General features: G+C 39.4%; 1 protein-coding gene across 9 annotated transcripts in view; it reads left to right on the forward strand.

Moving 5' to 3' along the window:
• Positions 1 to 599: 599 nt before the first annotated feature.
• ESRP2 (epithelial splicing regulatory protein 2) overlaps positions 600 to 19,155 on the forward strand; it is a 52,477-nt gene continuing 33,921 nt past the window's right edge. For 7 of the 9 annotated variants that reach the window (XM_032446988.1, XM_015873533.2, XM_032446987.1 and 4 more), the window contains exons 1-3: positions 11,530 to 11,661; positions 11,913 to 12,065; positions 12,944 to 13,072. In XM_032446988.1, coding sequence (XP_032302879.1) covers positions 11,931 to 12,065; positions 12,944 to 13,072 — 264 coding nt within the window. In that variant the 5' untranslated portion in view covers positions 11,530 to 11,661; positions 11,913 to 11,930. Of the gene's footprint in view, positions 5,141 to 9,008; positions 9,078 to 10,036; positions 10,176 to 11,328; positions 11,503 to 11,529; positions 11,662 to 11,912; positions 12,066 to 12,943; positions 13,073 to 19,155 lie in introns of those variants that run through there. The other 2 variants (XM_032446985.1, XM_015873534.2) reach the window with 2 other exon arrangements.

Below are 19,155 nucleotides of genomic sequence, written 5' to 3' on the forward strand. Positions count from 1 at the left end.
TCAATTAAGTAAATATTAAGCATATAATGGCACTGTAGCAGGTGTGAATTTCATTCCCTTAAGACAGTGTTTCATGGAGTGTCACCTTCCTTCATTGGAGGGGAGTGACAGGTTGTACTGTGCGTTCTAAACAGTGCATTTAATATTTATTCAATTTATACTTGTCATTTTATTTTCACTATTATCGTGGGAAACTGTGGTATACACAGACTTGTGATCATTGTGTTGCTGTATGCTGAGTTTATATTCTGCACTGAGAGAAAGTATAGAAAAAATATAAACTAAAGGAAGATTTTTAGGAAGCCAGAAAGGCTAAAAGGGGGCAGACAATGGGGACAGCCTTTCCCTCAGACTGTGGGAACACAAAGGTAAGGAATGAAGAAGGATATATAAGCAGAGCTCCATGTGTATGATCATGTACTGTATGTAGTATGGGCATGATAGCGATGGGTTGACAGTTGCACTTGGTGATCTCAGATGTCTTTTCTAACCTATGATTCTATGATGCCTTCGATCAACTTGCAATCTAAATGTTAATATTATGTTGTTGAAATAATGTATTTTGCAGAAATAATGTATTTCTAATAGATTAGAAAATAGAACTTTTACATTTTTCTTCTTAAGAATTCAAGGTTGATGCTGTTGAAGTGTTTGAAATTGATTTTAGTTAGCTTTGCACGTCTTTTTTATCCTTTCTCTCTTAGCTGTAGAAGATACAGATCCCCTAGCTTCATATATAAAGCACAGTCTTAGTATTTACTGTCTCACTCAGTGAGACAGTTTTAAGGTTTTTTCCTATATGTCCTTTGCTTCAGTATTCCTCATCCATTGCATAAGCCATCATGCACAAAGCTAAGCAAATGCCACTGTTGAGATGTGAAAGGCTTCTAATCTAGCCTTGATTGCACTGTGGAAAGAAATGAACAATGGAAAGTAAATCTGATAATAAATAACAGCACATGACAATGAATGTTTGTTGGCAAGAACTAGAAACCTGTGGGCCTGACTTATAGAGCTGTTGCCTTAATTACCTCTTTCCCTGAAACAGGTTTATCTTTTTTGTAGACTCTATAATCCTGCCCGCTTAATTTGTGTTACAGGTCCATTAAGATTCTATTAAGAAAGGGATGTCTTCTATTCTACTTGAGAGCACACAAAAAAACCCCACTTTTCTGCCTTATGCAGCATATTGCCCATATAACAATGAAGAAATTGCTCCATGACTGTGCATACAGTGATTTGTAAATCCCTTTGAGCCCAGTCTTGAGAAATCTGCTAATCCCAGAGTATTGCTTCATATGGCATCTTTGCAGGGCTGTAGACTACATACCTCCACCCCCAATTGCCTGGGCTGTTTGCATACTGGGGCTTTGGTTGCTACTACAGATAAACTGCTCAAATAAATGAAACTGGCTGTTACTTTATATTCACTAATTTTGTTGCAGTGTATGTATGTTCACAACCTCTTCTCTGCCAATTCTCAGTAGTACATTGTGACTGTATGGGGTAGAGAATGATGTTGCTTTGAAGCAATTAACATCCCAAGATGCACAGCATGTCTGTACTGCATCTAGGCCTGTGGAACAAAATGGTAATTCAAAGTGCAAATCTTTTCCTATTACTTTTGAGCCTCTATCATGATAATGTATAATGCAGGTTTAATCCTAATGATAGCAAGAGAATAATCATAGTAATAGTGTAATTTTTAATTTTCTGGTGTTGTCTGTAAATATTTTCCTGTTTTAAGAAATTATGAAGGAATTTTGCATGATAATACTGTTGATTTTCTGTTGTTTCTTTTACCTGTTGTGATTCTGAAATACTTTTATGGCCATGAACTGGATGATAGTGATCATACTCCCACAGAATACGATTGCTTTCAGGTATTCTACCTTGCTGCTGTGCTAGTAACTACCGTATAAGTCATCATTACTATCCACCCAAGCATTTGCAGCTACTGTCATCTATAGCATGTTACCAGAACTCTAAGAAATAACGATCCGATGTCCCAATCTTTTATATGCAATTATTCTTTTCTTTACTTTTGCACAGACTCTACTGCTAGCCTATTTCCAGTATACAGTGTCAATAAAATGAAAGATGGTTTTATATCCTCAGTCAGAGGGAAGGTTAAAGGAAGAATCTGTGAAACAACTGGGATGATTCATCATCATCATTTACGCAACTTCAGGAAGCCTAAGGTTCAGCAGAAAGTTTTGTGCTTTGATTTTTATGGTTCTGAATATGTATTCTAAAAATTATGTCTTTACAATGTAAAAAAACCCTTAGCTTCATATAAATACTAACCATCAGTCAGAACGGACACATATTTTGGTATAATTCTAATTGCAGGTGAACCAGAAAAAGGAGAATGTATGTAAACTAGAAATAATACCACAAAGTACTGAGAGGAGGAGGGTTGTTTCCGTATAATGAACCCTCATCCTGTCTGTTGGAACCCTCATCCTGTCAGTCTACCATTACTGTAATGCAGGCTACATATTGACTTGAGAGGAATCCATTTGTTTTCTTCCAGTCAGAAAGCAGCCACCAGCAGAAGAGCTGGATTCAGACTGATGAAAGGGTAGGAAATATATTATCAATATCCTAAGTACAAATTTATTTGAAAAAATACATCTCTCATCAAACACTTCCACAAAACCTTATGTGAACTGTTTTATATGAGCACACAGGTGACATGCAGTGGCTTTGCCAGCTAGCCGAGATCTTAAGATGTAGTCATTCATGCCCTTTTTCTTCCAATTATCTCTTTGGCATGTAGGAGACTGCTCTTAAGGCTATTCTGTGCAGGAAGTGCTGAGTATGTTCATAAAGGTGTGGCTTAGCTCCCTAGCAATTCCATGGTAACAGGGGTGTAGTAAACTAGCCTTAAGTAAAACAAACAAGCTTTGTGGAAATCAAAAGCTGAGAATGCAAGCTGTCTCTTTGATTAAAGCAGCTAATCTTTGATTGTAGGTGGTGAGCTCCACCTTATTTCCCTGCATCCAGCAGTTTCACAGGGGTTGGATGCATTATGTCTTTCAGTGCTCTCAGTACTAGTGCAGAGGAATGTTTTTAAAAGTCAGTTTTTGCAAGATGTGAGAAAACAAGGTTAAATTTATATAGTCACAAAAATGTGATTAAAGGGAAAATATTTGTATCATTTACTAAAATTCTCATCCTGTACAGAATGGATCAACTGAAAGTGAGAGGTACAGAGCAGAACACAATACTAAACAGAATCTACACCCTCTGTCATGTTTGTCTTCCCAGGGATTAAAGATGAATAGCATAAACTTAAATTGTACAGGTGAGGCAGGTTGCTGGTACTTTCATCTGCTGGCAAGAATTTAAAGATGGTTTTACCTTCGACAAAATTCTACACCGCAAAAACATGCTTTTTCCTACTGTAGATACATCATCAGACATGGATACCTACCAACATAGAAAGTAATCCAAAGATCTGAAGAGACCAGATCTGATCTTCACAGTCTTACAATTTGTGTCTGTGCAAAGTAGGTGTAAAGTGCTACCCAACATGACTCACTGTAACAGATTACAGTGATAGACAGTCTGTCTGCCTTTAGTGACAGCTGCAGGTATTCAGTAGTTACTGGCCACACAAAGGCTTCATGTGCCTTAAGGTCATGGATTCATAATACTATAATACATTAGTACCCTCCATATTTTCCTATTCCCACGAGTCACTTCTTTTTGCCAGGATAACTATGTGTGGGACCAACCTCTGAACCAAATGAGGGAATAGATTCATCTTAAGGAATATGCATCCAGACTGAGTTTGTGTGGTGTTCCAAACAGAACAGAACAGTTAAAACCAGTTTTAAATGAATCGTATCCAGCTTTCTGAATCAGGATTGCTATTTCAAAGTCAATTCAGGGTGTAGCCCCACAAATAGTAGCTCTGAAAGATAGAGGAGGACAGCAAAGGTGGGATTAGAATGAATAACTGAGGATGAATGAACAAGGCATGCCTGAAACTGGTATTTATGTCAAACATCTTTTATGAAAAAACCCACAGCTTTAGGGCACAGTTTGTCATGTATTATGGCAGGCCAGCCGGCTCCTATTTCTACTTCTTTAGTGCAGGTATGTTTTGTTTTGTTCATAGTGCATATAAGGATTTGATCTATCTGGAAACAAACAAACAAACAAAAACCACAAAAACAGAGAAGCCAAAACCAGCTGGTAAACCATGGACAAGGAGACTGGCCTTGTCAGTCTCCCCACTCACATAAGGTAAAGCACTGGACAAGGAGAAGCAGCAGCTGAATGATGGTAAGTCCAAGTGATGTCCCAGACATCTACTTATCCTAGAGCATTATCAGTACATTGACTCTACTGACTGCATAGCCACTCCCAGGTTGTGCCAGGTAATTTTCTCTTCTGATTGCCCTAGGGCTCTTTCCCTTTTCCTTACCACCATACAATTATATGTAAAAAGGACAAAATCTTAATGCATTATAACTGTGTCACACTGCTCTTGGAATAGTTACTTGAGAAAACCAAAGAAAGACTGAATACAAAGTGATATTTCCTGTCAAACAAGGGTGTGCCACATTAACAGAGGGCAGTGGAAAGGAGGTGTGGTAGTATTGGCACTTATAAAACAGCTCTGTCAGAGCATTTTATCACAACTCCAACAAATTGGGAAGAGAAAGGGCAGAACTCATTTCACCTGCATGCCGTGTGCTTACTTATTATCTATGTTTATAAAGCAATTCTGTGCTTATTAAGTGATAAAATGGACTGTCTTGCATCAGTTGACATCTTAAATTAAAATTTTCTACAGTACAAAAAGGGAAGAACATATTTAGTGCTATTGTTTACATATGAATGCATGGTATGTTGTCTATATATTCTTGAATACATTTGCATACTGCAGTATGTGTAATTGACAACGTTTCTTCTCAGAAATTCACATCATTTTAATGACATTTTGATATATTAAGGCCACTGCTATCTTACTTCCATCATTTATTTCACAGCACAATAAAATCTGTGATCAAGACAAAGGAACAATGCTATTTCCTTATCCATACTTGGAGGTTAAAATGAACAGATGATTTGTTAAATGGAAGCAATGACATTTATTTGAGTGAGAATCTGATGACTATATCTCGTAAGTATGTAATACAACTCAGTATTAACTAGGGTCATCCATGCAAGCAATTGCATCTAAAGGGCCTGTAGAAGAAAGTGGGATATATGCAAAAACTGTATTTGTCTTACTAAGTTATAAATGATAGAGTAGAAGTAAAATGGCATGTTAATTCTGCTAAGTCTGTTAATAACCAGTCAGAGAAGTCTAAGACTGTGTACTTTCAATACAAGACAGTCAAAACCAAAATACAAAAGTTGTGTAAGAGACTATTTTCTGGAAAAGATCGTTCCATTCTTGAGAATGGATGTGATAGGATGAAGAGCATGTTTGAAATCCCTGTGTCCCATGTGGTAATTGGTGATGAAGTTGACTGGAACAAAATAATCCTAATGTAGATGAAAGATCAAGAAGCCACTGAATGACAGCTGGCCTATGGTGTCTAGTTTGGATGCACATAGCTGTATTCATCAGTATATTATACAACATTCATCAGTGAATTATCCTTAAAGCCTAAGTGATTCAACAGCTGTTTAAGTTTTGCTTAAGTTTTGCATTTATGTTTTACTTCTGTTTATTCTTTGGTGAGAAAAAGATGTGCATTAACATATCTTCGTGTGGAATAAGTTTAATTAAATTATAATGAAGAAACAAATATCAGAGCAGCTGAGTCGAATGGGAATGAAACATTATAGGAACACACCCTCATTTTTATCGGTGTTTAAAGTCAACTGAGGGCTTGTGGTACAATTAAATAAAAAGCCAAAGCTATACATGTTACTATTCTCTGCCAAGATACTCTCATGAGGCTGGTATCGAGTTGTCAGTAAAGCCTGAGAAAATGTAACTTGTATTAAGTCATCATCAGTTGTGCAATTTGGTCTGTTGTTTTTCAGTGAGCATTTGAACTTCCAGTATAAAGTCTTTTGTGTTCACTTGCTGATGAATTCTTTCATCTCCACTATCTTGCAGAATTGATTATCAACTCTGAGTATGTGAGAGCAGTGTATAGCACGATGTTCTGATGTGGATAGTAACATCTACATTTCATATGTTGTCAAATTGTGTTTTATGCTTGCATGCAAGGTAATTGGAGTTGAAAAGCCTTGTTTCCAATAGCTTTGGCTGCTGTCATGTTTCAGTGAATTTCTGAGAACTTCCTTTACCTAGAGTGTGAAAGTGTTTGTATGAGGTATGTGATGCAGCATCAATTCATTGAAGGAAGAAATATGAAAAATCTCTTGTAAAAAGTTGAAGGAATACTGCATTTCCTGTCCTTTCTTATAGCTGGGCCTTTGAAAGTAAAGCATAAAGTGCCCCAAATAAAATGCCTAATGGAGACATCAGGTCATTCTTATTCTCTCCTAAGAGGAGCTAATCGCCTGATCTTTTTGCAACAGAATACAAAGTTTATCCTGTTGAACTTGAAGCACGTGAAGACATTTAAAATTTTATTGTTTACAACAATGATAGGATTATTGTGTTACATTGCATTTAAATAGAAGAGAATGAAAGATAATATTCTGACTACTAGCTATTGCAGTTAGAGTTATCAGAATCTGTGCCTCTCTACACTAAATTGTGGTGGTGGTGTTGGCAGCAAGGAAGTTGGTGGTGGTTTTTCTTTTGCATTATAGCTGAAGCAACAACTCACATAAAATCTGTTTTTTTACTGCTGTTTGCGGTGTCACACTGGCAGATATGTAAAGTGCTGTATACTTTCAGTGGCCAAATAAAGCATGCAGTATCAGTTTGTGTCTTGATCTAAGACTAAAATATTAATTAAACTAAGAAATAATATCTTCTGCTGAATTTTTCTATCAAAAATGTTACTGATAGCAATGAGAATTTATTTGGGCAGATTTTAGGGGCAATAAAGCTTTACAGAAAGTGAATTTTGAGTCACAAGTAATGCAGTTCAGGAAGTACTTGCATATTCATCTCATTAGGTAACACAAATCCTATCACATGGCTTGTCTAATTTACCTCAGCTTAAAGATCCTGTCTCAACTAGTCTTAGTGAGTTATTTGAAAGATCAGATGGGCCAGTAGGAAAAAAATTTCTCATCAGCAACTTAGTTGCAGTGTTGGAGCAGGTTATTCCTGGAGGTTTGGAATCATTGTCCTTGGAGGTTTTCAGGACTCACCTGGATAAAGCATTGGTAGGTTCAGTCTGGTGCTGGAATAGTCCAGCCCTGACCACAGTGTTGGACAGGAGGACTTCCAAAGGACCCTACCTGCTAACATTGCAATGATTCCAATTCCAGAAAACTGTTTAAATATTGATTTGAAGGGAAATGTGATTTCCAATGAGACAAAAATCTAAATTTACTGTGAAACTGTTTAAACTGGTAACTTTAGTGTAAGACTATGATAGTATTAATGAAGGACAGTACTATGCACGTACATTTGGTCCACCCATAAATTTCACAGAAAAATAGAACTTTGATCTTCAAAAGCTTGCAGTCTGCAGAAACTCAACATCGTACATTGGAATTCATTGGAATTAAATGGGAGCTGAGTATGAATACAGCTTTTGTAGGATTAGGACACGAGATTGATTGTCAACCCATAAAGGAAAGAAGCTACATAAAATAATAGGAAAAGCCATTTCATTTTTTATTTGTGTAGCCTAGTTATCTCAATTCTACATTTTAGTTTGAGTCAAAAGAATTTAAGCTCCATCTGGTGCAGGATTGTAAGTGAATGCTTTTGTTATGGCCTGGTGAGGCTAATATCTGCAGGGTACCAATCCATCAGAAACCACCTTTCTGACACAGTTTTGCATATTACCAAGCTTTTATGATTATCCCAGTGGGAATTATTTTGAGGCCTCTACACTACATTTACAATCATTATAGACCTACCTGGCAGACCAAAAAATCAGATCTCTCAAAACATCTGGACAGCAATCAAAGAACACTGCTAAGCAGTTCTTCCCATGCCCTTTCCCACTCATTTGCTGTTGAAGAAAGGATGCCAAAAAATTCTTAACATACAGGTTTATGTTTCAGGAGTTACAGTAACCTCCTCCTTCAGAAAATGTTGCCACAGTTCCTTATAATCTCATCTAGGAGCTGAGAGCTGATTGGCTCCTGAATGTCTTTTTATGTTTGGTTATAGATGACATTTTCCCTGCCAATTCATCTTGGAGAGGCTGAAGCACACAGAAAAAAATCGTTACTATTGTGCAGATAAACAAGGGTCCATATTTATCTCACTTAGCCCCTTGGTTTCTCAGAAACAGTATGATTTTGGCTAGAAGAGACCTTTGGAGGTCATTTTGTCCACAGTCTAAGCATGACCATTTTTGAAGTTAGACCTGACTTGATAGTTAGTTCACATTTCTCAAGGCATTTCAAGCTATTTTACAAGATTCATTATCATTGTCTTCCTTTTAACTGATGAGTTGGAAAGAAGGAGGGAAGACAAATAACTTTTTGATGTACAGGTTTGGAACTGAGGACTGACTTTTATCTACTCTGAAAGATAATCCAAGTTTTGCTGTAGATCTGAATGTAGCAAGGGTATCACTCTGTATCTCGTGTCTGTAAGTTTCATCGCCTTCTTATTTGGCTGCCTCAAAAAGACTTCTATGATCAGAACATTCAGTCAGTGGTGTTTTTAATATTGTAGTAAAAGTGAGCCTTGTTTTTGTTTTCTCTTTGTTTCTATTTATGGAGCTCAGGGAGGAGCATGTGTAGTAAGAATGAAATAGTCACAGATTTATCCACTTCAAGCACAATGTATTAAATGAGCTTCTTCAGCTTTCTCATGTAACCTAAGGCAGTTTTATTTTTCAGTTTTGTTTTGTTATAAAAAAGAAATAAAATGCTAAACTTGGGTAAAGACGAATCTTCACCTTTAAAACTTTTATTCTCCATCCAAGACATTATCCTTGCATGGAGCCTACAAACAAGGACGTCTATAAACATGACTGCCGGGATTAAAGCTAAAGGTGAGCCATAAACTCTTTATTTCAACAAGATCTCGGTTACAAATTAACTTTGCTAATGCTCAGTGTACAGTGCTTGTACCACATGGTGCTTCAGGAAGTGGATCCTGTTGCAGTTCTCTGGAGACATGCGATGTCATTCCTCTGCATTTTTAAAATCAATAACGTGGCAGAGTTATGGGTGGAGGGGAGTGGGAAGCCAGTTCCCAAGCTTCAAAGTGTATCAAGGTGTTTGGCATTGATATGAATAGGGTTTCCTTAACACGACATGTTGCTCAAGGAAATTATATTCATTTTTTGTATTCTTTTTTTCCCCTCATGTTAGATCCTACAAGACAGGTGCAGAGGTGCTGGCATTCTTTGTGCCAGTTCACAGATGCCTGTAAGCATATATGTCAAACTGCCTAAGAACATATGAAGTATTTAGTTTTCCATACAGATCCAATAATTTTGTATGAAGTAGTTTCATGTTAAGGCTTTGAAATGGCACCCTTGGGGAGGTAGTTACATTGTGCCAGACTTGTGGCTAAACGCAGCACTTTTTTTCCTGTGAACAGCTAAAACTTATGTGAATGAGAATTCACACGTACAGATACTACCTTCCCCCAGACACCTCTGTGCTATACATGCATTTGGAACAGGAGCAATACGTTGGGATAAGAGAAACACTTGAAATAAATATATTTTTATGGTTCTTATTAAGGGATAAAAATCATCCCACACACAATTAACAGGCTGTTAAGCTGCTTCATCGCCAGTGTATCCAACCAAAAGGTGCATAAATGGGCTCTTACTGTACCAAGGACTTCTAGGCATGCCTTGATGGAGGAAAATATAGCAGTTGTGTGAATTCAGCAGTGCCAGAAAATGCACTGCTGATTTTATTCTTATTATGTAAGTATATGCATGTTAAAGATTAAAGTTTTCACTTCCATGTATTTGGGAATTTGCCCCTTTTACAGCCATGATATATCATCAGGACTGCTTTTCAGCTGCACATGAGCAGCAGAGTCAACAGCTGAGAGGCATTTAACAGCTGCCTTGTAAAGTTTGCTGAGCTGCACCTGTGTGCTGTGAGGTTCTCCGTGCGGTCTCCACCAGGTAAATACTTGTAAGTTTGAATTCCAAGATAGTATCCTTGAACTGTAGTTTGCTTTCACTGAAATAAATGTAAATAGTGATATTTTTAGCATGTGAATTGGCATCTACCAAACTGGGTCCATAACTTCATTAGGCTTTAAGACAGCGTAAAGAACTGCCCAGTTCTAAAGCTAATGTATTAAAAGAAGGAAAGAAAATGAGATGCTAATATTTAAATCCACTGAATATTCATGGTCAAATGTCCAGTTCTGCATTTTTCCTGTGTTAGGAGTGGCTTAGCAACAGCACCATTTTTTTGGTCACTGGAAAGTATATTTCACCCCAGCACTGATAATGAATGACAAACTAAAAGTCTATTTAAACAAATAAATTAAAACATGTGTAACTTGCAATATTTGCCCTCTAACAATTATTAGAAAATAATTAGTGTTTGTAATAGAAAAAATAGTAGCAGAATCAGAGCATTTTAGAGGCTTTTTGGTTATTTCTGCTCTAAGAGAAATTTAAGTTTGACTGTCTCTGAAAATGTTCATGGCCTCTAACGTTATGGATTCTCCTACTAGCAGGAATGCCTAGAGCAGCATATCTGTGGTAGCTAACCCAGGTGGTGATTTACCATTAGAGTCTCACCTGTGAAACAGAAAGGAGATGGAGAAAAACTGCCCATCTTGATCTGTAATTAACACCAAGGGAATAGTCCTTAATCCAGCCATTTTCTATGGACAGCTCAGGACTTTCTATTTTGTGGATCATCTTAGATACACTTTCTGAAGATCAAAAGGATTCAGCTCATAGAAGATAGGGCCTAAAATGCAAAGTGCTTTCTGCCAGTGCTATCCACTAAGAAAACTCTGTGCTGAATTACACCTTTTGTTACACGTAAACTTGGGCACTGATAGCTCAATTCGTACACAGCAACGTTCACAGATGCAATTAATTAGAAGCAGGTGACGGTTTTTGTTTCGAGGATTGCAAAGCTAAGACACACGTTGTGCTTTAGGAAGTACACGTGCGTACTTTACAGGTTTGAAACTCAGAAGTGGAGGAGGAGGAGAGGGCCCAGGGGTGGGGGGGGAAAGCTCTCAGCCCCTATTGAAGCCCCCCAGGCGCGGTCTCCGGGATAGCGCAGAACTGAAAGCAGGTAGAGGCGCTTCCTGCAGGCAGCACCGCAGAAGGGAGTTTTCCTCTCATCTCCCTCAAAAACCAATCAGGCCAGATCAGCCAGGCGTTGATTCTCCCTCTGTCCCTCCTACACCTTTCCCAAAGACCCAATGGCCTTGTCCCTTTGGGAGATTGACTAGAGTCACATGAGCCGCACCGAGGGCAGGTAACTCAGGGGAGGCGAAGGGGGGTGGGGGGGGAGGAAAAAAAAAAAACACCCAGGCTCAGGCTGGGCTTCTGCCATGATGTCAGAGGGAAAGAAACCCACAGCTTGCTAATTTCACCTCCCAATCGGCCCCGGGAAGGAGGAGATCACCGGGAGCAGGTAGAGATGCGAGTTTTCTCTGTTTTCCTTTTTTTTTGGTCTCCGAAGACCAAACTTCTGAACAGCTTTTTCTCTCCTCTTAATACCGTGACTCCTCAGCTCTCCTTTCCCCTTTGATCACTTGGAGGTAGGGGGTGAACCTTTGCGGGATTTTGTTGTGCCTTTTTTTTTGGTCCGTTTGCGTGTCTTTCTTTTACTTTTTTTTTTCTCTCTCTTTTTTTTTTTTTTTTGACCTCTGCTTTTGATTGTAGTTGTTTCCCCCTGTGGTCATGACGGCTTCGCACAGTGACTCTTTGGTGGTGTTGTTTGGGGCAACAGCTGGTGCATATGGGGCTAAACTGGGTTCGGATGAGAGGGAACTAATTCTCTTGGTGTGGCAAGTTGTGGATCTCCCCAGCAAGAAGGTATGGCTTCGACACCCGGCGAGGGCGCGTTGCGGGCGGCTGCCCGCGGCCGTTTGTTCATTTCACAAATGCACCCCGGGGAGGGCTGCCCGGCCCCTTCGCTCACCGCGTTACTCCTCCACAAAGCCCTTCCGTCCTTATCGGTTCTGTCCCGTTTGAGATAAGTTTTAAGGAAATCCAGGCCGTTTCCCACCGCCCCGCGCCCCGTCCTTCCCGAACCGTCGGTGGTTCCCACTTCGGGGCCGTGTGCCGCAGCCTTAGAACACAAAGCTGCGCTGGAGCTCGGAACGCGCACGCTGCCCCGGGAGCTCTTGGCGTAACCGTCGGGCCCGGGGCGGCCTGCAGCAGCCTTTTGTTGTGTTTTAACCAATGTTTGGCCAACGCTTAGGAGAACCTTAAATTCCTTTAATTTTTATGCTAATCTGAAAACACGTTCCAGTTCCGTCCCTCACCACCCCCCTTCCCCCCCCCCAAAAAAAAAAAAAAAAAAAAAAAAGCCTATTCTGACTAAGAATCCCCGGACATAAAGGGCTCGATAAAATGAACGCGTTTGCCTTGATAAAACGATCCATTTTGTGAAGTGATTTGGGAAGCTGCCTTTTCCCCTTACGTTGAGCAACTCCCTCTGAGTGCAAGCGGCGTGCCATGAAGGCCAGCTCTGGTGCCCGGAGCAGAGCGTGGCTCTCCCGGGTGGGAGGGGAAGAAACCCAGGCGAAAGGTTTCGATTTGTGAAATCGACAAATGCTTTTCCTCGTTGTGATCGTTAGCGGGGCAGTGATACTGCACCTTTCTGATTTTTCTGCTGTCTGAAAGCCTTGTTACAAAGAGCTCCTTCGTTTGTTCCTCACTTTTGTCCCTCGTTTCTTAAATATTTTTAGGTAGGGACGCTACACAAATCCCTGGTGAAAGCAGACAATTTGGAGTTAAGTGACCAATGTCGTGAAGTGACTGGTTTAACGCCAGAGGGACTGGGTAAAGCTGAGCCTCTGGACCGGGTTCTTCAACAGGTGAGGTGCTGCTCTGTGGAACAGGGGGCTCTTCAGGGTGAAATCTGGGGACAACCCCCAACTATTTGGTAAAAGAAATGCTCCAACTGTCTTTCACTTTGAAGTCATTAGCAAGTTGTTGTGTTGGTGACAAAGCTAACCTAAACACGGTCTGAAACACTTGAATTCTGAAAGAGTTGTGTTCAACACCAGCTGATTCTCAGAAGCTCTGGCTTCTGATTATTTTGACGGGCACACTTGTGTTTCAAATTTCTCTTGTTCAAGACTTTTCTTTGTTAAAGTAGAATGATATTAGCAGTACTGCTTCAGCTTTTGAAATGCAGGTGGCAAGTTTTAATCTATGGGCCCATTGCTGTAATGTGTGTCTTCTCTCAATTGTTATTCTTCAGACTGGATGAATTCTTTAAAAACTATCCTACATAAAGCAGTGGTTTTTGTTCTATATCAATCTTCCCGATGAGCTTAATTAGTGATTGTTTCTTCAGTTTCTGTATTTTATTCTGACTTACATTATGCTAACAATAAGTCTGTGAATATCTGTGATCCTTTCGCTTCTATAGGCCATAAGGTACCTAAAAACTTGTAATGTGAATACTGTTGCTCACTCAGATCCTGAGATTTTACTTTCTTTCCCTTTTATACATACAAAATGTGCTCGAGTGGAAAAATACAATAGTGCATTTTTGTGGAACATATAAGACTGGCTTTCCACACCTTGTCTGAGTCACTTGTAGGTGTGTTTCGGCAAGAAACTTGCTTAGGCAGTAGAACAGGTTCATGTTGCTGTAAGTTCTGGTGACACAGAGATAGCTTGGCAGACTGGCTCCTAACCCTCTTTGATATGGAACGGCTAACATTTCACTTTGGAGTGGGTATCTTTAAAAACAGAAATATGTAACTGCAGGATGTCAGAATTTCTTGACATCAGCCACGGATGCCATTTATTTATTACACGTTTTGCCAGATTCTAAGACCAAGAGGTGATTTTAAAAAGTTTTTTTTAAAGCTTCAAAATAACCCCTGAGAAAATGCACAGATGCAGGTTTGGTCTTGTCCCAGATCTTGCACTAAAGACATCTGGAACAGCGTAGCCTAGTACACTCTGTTTACCTTTATAACAGACACTTTAATTATACTCAATACTTTATGAGAGATTGTATCTTATTGCTGTAAATTGCAGCGTAGGTGGGTCTGCGTTAGCAAGTAAAAGGAAATACTAGCTTTGTGTGTAGGTGTGGTGGAGACTCTTGAAAAACAACGATTTTATCCCTTTTGTTTGTTGGAGGTATCTGTGCAACCAGTGATTTTGCTGTTAATTGTTGGATGCCAGTTGTGATGCAGCGGGTTCTTTCTTGGGACTCCTAGATAGAATACCCCACACCTTAGTTTGTGTCCCTGCCCCTCCATTGTGTATTTTAAGGACGTTTCAGGCGTTTATTGGCACACCTAGGTATTTTTTTCCCTCCCCTTATTTAAGTATTTTGATTATGAAAAGCACAAGTAGGTGAACTGATTATTTGAAAAGAAGGAGGAAAAGGAAATAAACTTGTACCTTGATTTGAGATAATGTTGTAGAGTATGTGAAATGAGCTTTCCACACCCTGCCTGGGTTGTGGTAGAGTCTGATGATGCAGCTGCAAATTGCTCATTTGAACACTCAACCTTACAAATAAAAGTTTCGGTGCCTGCTTCTGGCTTTTCCCATGGGTTCTCAGCCTCCACACGTAGAGGGAAGTGAGAATCTCCAAGCATAAAGCCATTGTAACTTCTGTCTGCACTTCAGTGATATCTTCCAATCTCAACTACTCTTTGATTCTGATTTGGCAATTCATAACTGATAAACAGTAGATGAACTTCTGTGGGCCTGGAGCTTTTCCACTGGCTGTGGAAGACCTGTTAATTTTTAGTTCACTTTCCAGGAATGATAGAGTCTACCAATAGCCTATAGTCTGTGGTTAAGTCTGTACTCCCAACAAAGCACTTCCACAGATGTTGCATCATTTCAGTTGTATTTCATGTTCTTGCAGCATTGCATCTGACACAGCTTTACTTGGATTACTTGGATTTCTCTTCAGTATTCTGAAATAGTTGTTTTCCCTGGTATAATTTCACAAAGGGATACTCTGAATCACATTTCACCCTAAATAAGCAAGGTTTATATTGCAGTGTGTGTGTACATCTTGCTGCAAGGTTTTAAATACTGTTTTTGTCCAAGTTCACAAATGTTTGATTCCACACGTGCACTTATGGGGTCCGGCTTTATGTTCTAGCAGGTGGTGTGCAATGTTTAGATGGCTGTTCTGGTTGGGGAAGGGGGAATCCTCATGACATACAAATACTAGGGTAATAGTTTCACCTTGGAAGCAGTCTGCTTGTGTTTAGTTCAAAGTGAAAGTTGTAACTTGGCTCTGTTTTTGAGCCGCAAATGGTGAACATATAACTGCTGACTGAAATGTGGTGTTGTAAGTGAAAAATGCTACTGGGTAGGAAAAAATGTGAGTTTAAAAAAAAAAAAGGTAGGAAATCTCAAGTTCAGGTGTATATCTGGAACTGTCTCAAACCTGTGATGTAAGCCTCTAAGCACACGTTACCTACGGTACTTACTGTAGAGGAGCAGAGTCCTACGTTGCTTCCTGCATTACTAGGACTTCCTTGCTAAATTACTTTGGTCAAATATCAAATCGTAATGCTGGCTTATTTAGGATGTGATTTAGAGTTTTCTGAATAACTGCTGGGATGTTATGGATTCCCACTTTCAAAGACTTCAGGGGAGGAAATGTTTTCAAGTTGCTCTCTGCAACCTTACGGGATTGGAAACTTGCTTTAAAGGAGTAAAACCAGAATGAACTTTGCCTTTCTCTCATCCCCATGATTTTGTCAGTAAAAAAGCTGACATCTTCAAATGCTGCTCATATTATAGCCATGGGGATTCTTAAGTTAAAGATGGAATACGAAGTTGAAAGTGTTGTGGATTTCTTAATCGTTCCCATGCAGAAAACCTGGCTGAATCAGCATGGTTTGCCTTAAGATGTATTACTTTCCTTTTGTAAGATGTTATTTGCATGTCACCCTGACAAAGGATACAGTCTCAGAAGAGCTAACAATTTTGAAGATCTGACTGCAGTATTTAGCTGTAATTACCTTCTTACTTTGAACAATGTACATGAAAAGGGAGAGTTTCTCATGAGAGCTGGGTCTGCTTTGGGGCCCATTGGAAGCATCCCAATTTCATCTATGGAGTGATATTTGAGCATGAAAATTTGTCTGCAAGACTGTCCTAGTCTTGCTGATCTTTCATCACATTTTGTGTTAGGTGCAATATGTTAGTGATGCATTTGATTTGGATTCTTCAACACAAAATTACTAACCTGTTCATTTTGCCCCTCTTCACTAAAATATGCACGAAGTTAAAAATCGTGTGAGACTGTCACTTCAGCAGATGATAACAAGGTACTGGTTCTCTCAAGCCTGTTTGAATGCCTACTGATAGTTCACCAGAAACAGTTTTATTTTCTTGAGGTATCAAGAAATTCAGCAAGCTGGTTAGGTGAGCATTGGGAAAGAAATGGGGGAAGAGGTTGAAGAACCACTGAATTCCTCTAACCTGATAAACCGGTTACAACTTTTTTTAAGAGAAACTTGTTCTGCAGCCTCCTCTTCACAAAGTGCTATAGCAGAAAGTGTTCTTGGCTCCTTCTTTCCAGCTGTCACACCTTCATTTTGGATAAGTGATTTTTTTTTAATGCACCTCTTAGGCTTCAGACTGGAGGAAAAAGCCTGGAAATGTGTGCTGGCTGCCAATCTGTAGGCAAATAAATATAAACCCAAAAAATACAGGGTACAAACAAAGGAGTTTCGTATGTATATTAGTGGTAATGCTGTGCTGTTCTCCTGGATTAGAAGGTTAATTCATGTTGTTTTGCTATTTGACTACCTTAAGTTTAGCTAACTCAAGAACTAAGTGGCATATAAATGTTTCTCTGTGTTCAAAGGTATTGTATTGGAACTGATTACAACCTAAATTTTATTTATTTATTTGTACTGTGTCTGGTCTTCCAGACTGAGATTATTTGGTGACAATGTTGGCTCAGTGTAACACTTGATAGTCTGTATTTCGGAGTATGCTGGGTCTGAGTTTGGAAGTTTTGGAGCAAGTATTTGGGAAACCTTTGGCAAGTGTTACTGAGCAGGCTGTTCTTTCCACAGCAAATATTTAGGGTGTAGTTTCACAAGACTTGGCTTCAGCAGTGAAGCCAGCTTCTTCTCTCCCCGTGTCATAATTTGCCATCCTTTTTGTTGTGACAGTAAAGCTTTTTGTGAAGCTGTGCTATGATCAGGGTCGCTGAGATGAGCAGATTGGGTGGGATCTTCTAAGCTGCTTTGCTGTCCGAGCTTACATCCCATGAAACTACACCCTCTAGTTGCTTTCATGATCCAACATGTTTGATGGTGATGCCAGCTTAAAGTATTTCTCTTCTCAAACTGCAGTTGCACAAAAACTTTGTGGCACGTTTCACTTGAGTGATTCTCACGTGGACCTCTTGCCTCTGCATTCTGACAGTACATAGCATAGGGTTTGGGGACTGCAAATGGAGCAGGACATAGTTCTGAGTTGAATACCAGCTCTGGTTTGGAGCTGCTCTGTCTGGTGAGATGTGGCAGATAAGTAGTTGGCTGCTGAGGACAGCCACAGTGCCAAGGTGTGGGCAAGCATGTGGATGAAATGAGAGAAATGCTTTAAGGCAGGAGGGACACCAAGCAGTTTGTAGTGTGGCCTTGGTTTGTTGTCAGCAGAAAGTGATGAGGATCCCCTGAAAGACAGGTGGCCTTCAGGTTGTCAGAGCAGATGAGACACAAAGCTCTGCTCCTGGAGGATGGCTGAGAGTGCTCTGCAGTCTCACGTGTTGTTCTTACTGTGTGTTATCAGACAAAAGAGGAAGCTATTGGATGCCAAATTTAGCTGAACATTAGTTAAATGATTTGACACCTAATATTGGAATACTGTCAGTCTTTATGGTGGGGAAGTAAAGGTGTGGTAATGCTTCCTATAGCTGCAGGCCTCTGCAATTTAGAGTTTTTCTGTTTAGCAATGAAAATGGATAGCAAGCTCTTGTTAAAGAGCTCTAGTAATTCTATTTGTTTACCTTAAGTCATCATTAAAGCACTAAAATCTGCTCTCTGAACAACTGAGAGTTAATACAAGAAAGTCTCCGTGTTTTTTTAATCTATAATGCACGTGTAAGTATGTATATGTATGTAATGTGAATGCATTTGTTAATAACAGCACTTGTGCTCTGTTGGTTTTCATGGAAAAAAAGAATCTAACCTTAGCATATCTGAGGACTGCAACTTTTATCTGAATTCCTGGAGTATTTAAACCTTGCTTTGTTCCTATGTTTAGGTGCATTTAACTTTAGAATGACCAGGGAATTAAATAAAGGAATTTGTCTAAAGCTATGTATTAGTTTCTCTGAAAGCATAAAAATGTGGTATTCCCAGTTAGACAGGCTACCTTCTTTCTTCTCTTAAAATGAAGGGAGACAGCAATATTCATTAGAGGTGAATGATTTGACCTGAGCAGGCTTGTTGTGGTACTGGATGCTGCTGCTTGTTCCAGTGAAGTTAAACATGAATGTTAATTCCCTCTCTGGGACAAGATGGACTAGCATGTATAGAAAAGGAACATTACTATGACAGGTGTGGAGAAAGGCATTTCAAGCCATTCTGAGCAGCCTGATTTTGCTCAATGTTTAGAGTTGTATTGCCAGCAGTCTGCGGTGCCCTCATTGCTGTAATGTTATACCAAATACCAGAACTTCTCTTAAAATTGTATTTGCAACTTTTAAAAAGTCTCTGGAAGATGGTAAAGCACAGGATAGAAGCTTGTTAGTAAAAGCATTGCTGGTGGTCAATATGTGATCCCCTCAATTCTTGAACGTTGTTTTGTAGCTTGCTTTAAGTAGTTACTGGAAAAACCCTTGTAAATGTGTTAATGAACTATTTTCAGGGCTTTCAAAACTGTCAGAAGGGTAATAGAGGAAGAATAAAGGTCTTGGATTCTACTGTTTTAATAATAAACAGCA

The sequence above is a fragment of the Coturnix japonica genome, chromosome 11 (assembly GCF_001577835.2).
Source record: "Coturnix japonica isolate 7356 chromosome 11, Coturnix japonica 2.1, whole genome shotgun sequence".
Taxonomy (NCBI): Eukaryota; Metazoa; Chordata; class Aves; order Galliformes; family Phasianidae; genus Coturnix; species Coturnix japonica.